Genomic DNA, 2,026 nt, shown 5'->3' on the forward strand with positions numbered 1-2,026 from the left:
CTGGTCTCGAACTCACAGAGATCCGCCTGCCTCTGCCTCTCGAGTGCTGGGATTAAAGGCGTGCGCCACCATTGCCCGGCGAGACAAGGTCTTACTATGTAACTCTTCTGACCTCAGTCTCATAGAGATCCGCCCTCTCTGCCCGCCCCCCATGCCACCATCATGCCCAGCAGTATTTTTCACTCCCTTGCTTGTGCTCCAGCAGCCCCTGGAAGAAAGCATCTAGCACACAACATCAAGTTGGCTGGATGGACTGAGCTTCCAAGCTAGGGGATGGCCCAGTTCAAGACACATAGCATGCCTGGTATCATCACAGGTAATGAATGAGCGGGTGAGCAGGAAAACTTAACAAGAATCCTGGCGAATTTCTCCTTTTCTCTTGAGAATTCCCGCATCTGGAAGTAACCGCTGGCTCTGGATGCTAAGAGCCCCTAACTCACACCACCAGCACCCTCTGCCTTGAGGGTTAGTTTGCTACTTGACGGCTATACTCTGACCTTTCCCGTTGGCTAAGGTTTCTCTCATGTTCTAGGCACCCAGTGGGATTCTCTGTGTTCTTCCCTGAGTCTTACCAGTGCCAGCTTCCCGCTCTCGCAGGGTCTGATCCACATATAACCGGGTCTTTCGGGGCACGTTGAGTTTTGTGGTCTGTGCTAGTGGTGGGCCCATCTCACCTGTCCCTTCTACAAACACTGCTGTACGCTTCAGGATCTTAATGATCAGGCCACCACCTAAAAAGTGGGCAAAGAAACATATTCATTCTCCTGTCCTACCCCACGTTCTCATTCTTCCCAAAACAATTACACTCATGCCTTCCTGACGAGACTCACTTTCTAGATGGAATGGAGTATCTCAAGTCTGTCTTTTCTCCTGAAGAAGGGACCCATGTGGCTTAGGAAAGCCTCGAACTCTGTGTCAAAACATGACCTCAACCACTTGCTCCACCTTCCCAAGTGCTGCTATTAGTGTGTGTGACAGCACCCGCGGCTTCCAACATCTCCTATCACTAATCCACTCATTCAGATCCTATCACTAATCCAGTCATTCAGATAGCAGCTGTTTATAAAGCACTGTGACGTTTTTGGCACTATGGTGGGTGCTGAGGGTGCTGGCTAAGTGCAGAGGCAGCAGCTTGACCAGGATTAGCGTCTATGCAGAAAAATCCAACTGCTGATGAGCTGATGCATGTTACACAGGACATGTCTGCAGGATTTCCACCGGCTGTCTTTTCACCCTTTCCCCCAGTCTCATCCTCTTTGCTGCAGGTGCGCCCCACCCTTCCCAGGTCTGAGTCCTCACCTCGAGTAGTCATGATGAGGGTGTTGTCCTCTCGACCGTATCGGCCAAAGCAAAGGCTCGTTACTGCATCCTATGTGGACAAACCAGATTTTACCTAGGAAAATACCTTGAGAAGCAAAGCAAGATGGGCTGGAGGGGAGAGCCCAGATGGAAGTGAAAATGGTAAGATATGAAGAAAAGCTATAGCAGTGTTGCCTTGGAAATATTTCTTGGATTATTCATCTTCCTTCCAACCTCACTGGCCCTGCTGAAGTTCCACACTAAACACCCTTAGCCCTCTTTTGGGGTGGCCTTCTAATCAGTCTCTTGGGACACCTAGTCTGTGTCTCTTGTCTCCACTGTGTCCTTGGTGGCCTCTACTGCCTTTCAAAATTACTAACTTACAATGGCTTTTGCTCTTCTGAGCAGGACATTTAAAATCTTCCACATCAGACTCCAATCTATTGTACCCAGTTTTCTCCTCTTTATTCTCCTAACCTCCCACCCTCCCGGTACTATCAGGCCCAAACACTACTTTCAGATTTTCTATAGTGATCATAAAACCACTTAGATTTTGACATTAAGAATGTTCATGTGTGGGGCTGGAGAGATGGCTCAGAGGGTAAGAGCATTGCCTGCTCTTCCAAAGGCCCTGAGTTCAATTCCCAGCAACCACATGGTGGCTCACAACCATCTGTAATGAGGTCTGGTGCCCTCTTCTGGCCTGCAGGCATACATGCAGAAAGAA

At 49.2% G+C, this 2,026-nt stretch overlaps 1 protein-coding gene across 1 annotated transcript in view; it reads right to left on the minus strand.

The window, feature by feature from the left end:
- The window catches only part of Bbs1 (Bardet-Biedl syndrome 1), an 18,730-nt gene that overhangs the window by 5,756 nt on the left and 10,948 nt on the right, over positions 1 to 2,026 (minus strand). The window contains exons 12-13 of the mRNA XM_005351694.3: positions 1,300 to 1,369; positions 573 to 731 (exon numbers count right to left, since the gene is read on the minus strand). Of these exons, the coding sequence (XP_005351751.1) occupies positions 573 to 731; positions 1,300 to 1,369 (229 nt within the window). The remainder of the gene's footprint in view (positions 1 to 572; positions 732 to 1,299; positions 1,370 to 2,026) is intronic.

Source organism: Microtus ochrogaster, chromosome 8 (assembly GCF_000317375.1).
Source record: "Microtus ochrogaster isolate Prairie Vole_2 chromosome 8, MicOch1.0, whole genome shotgun sequence".
In the NCBI taxonomy this organism is placed as follows: Eukaryota; Metazoa; Chordata; class Mammalia; order Rodentia; family Cricetidae; genus Microtus; species Microtus ochrogaster.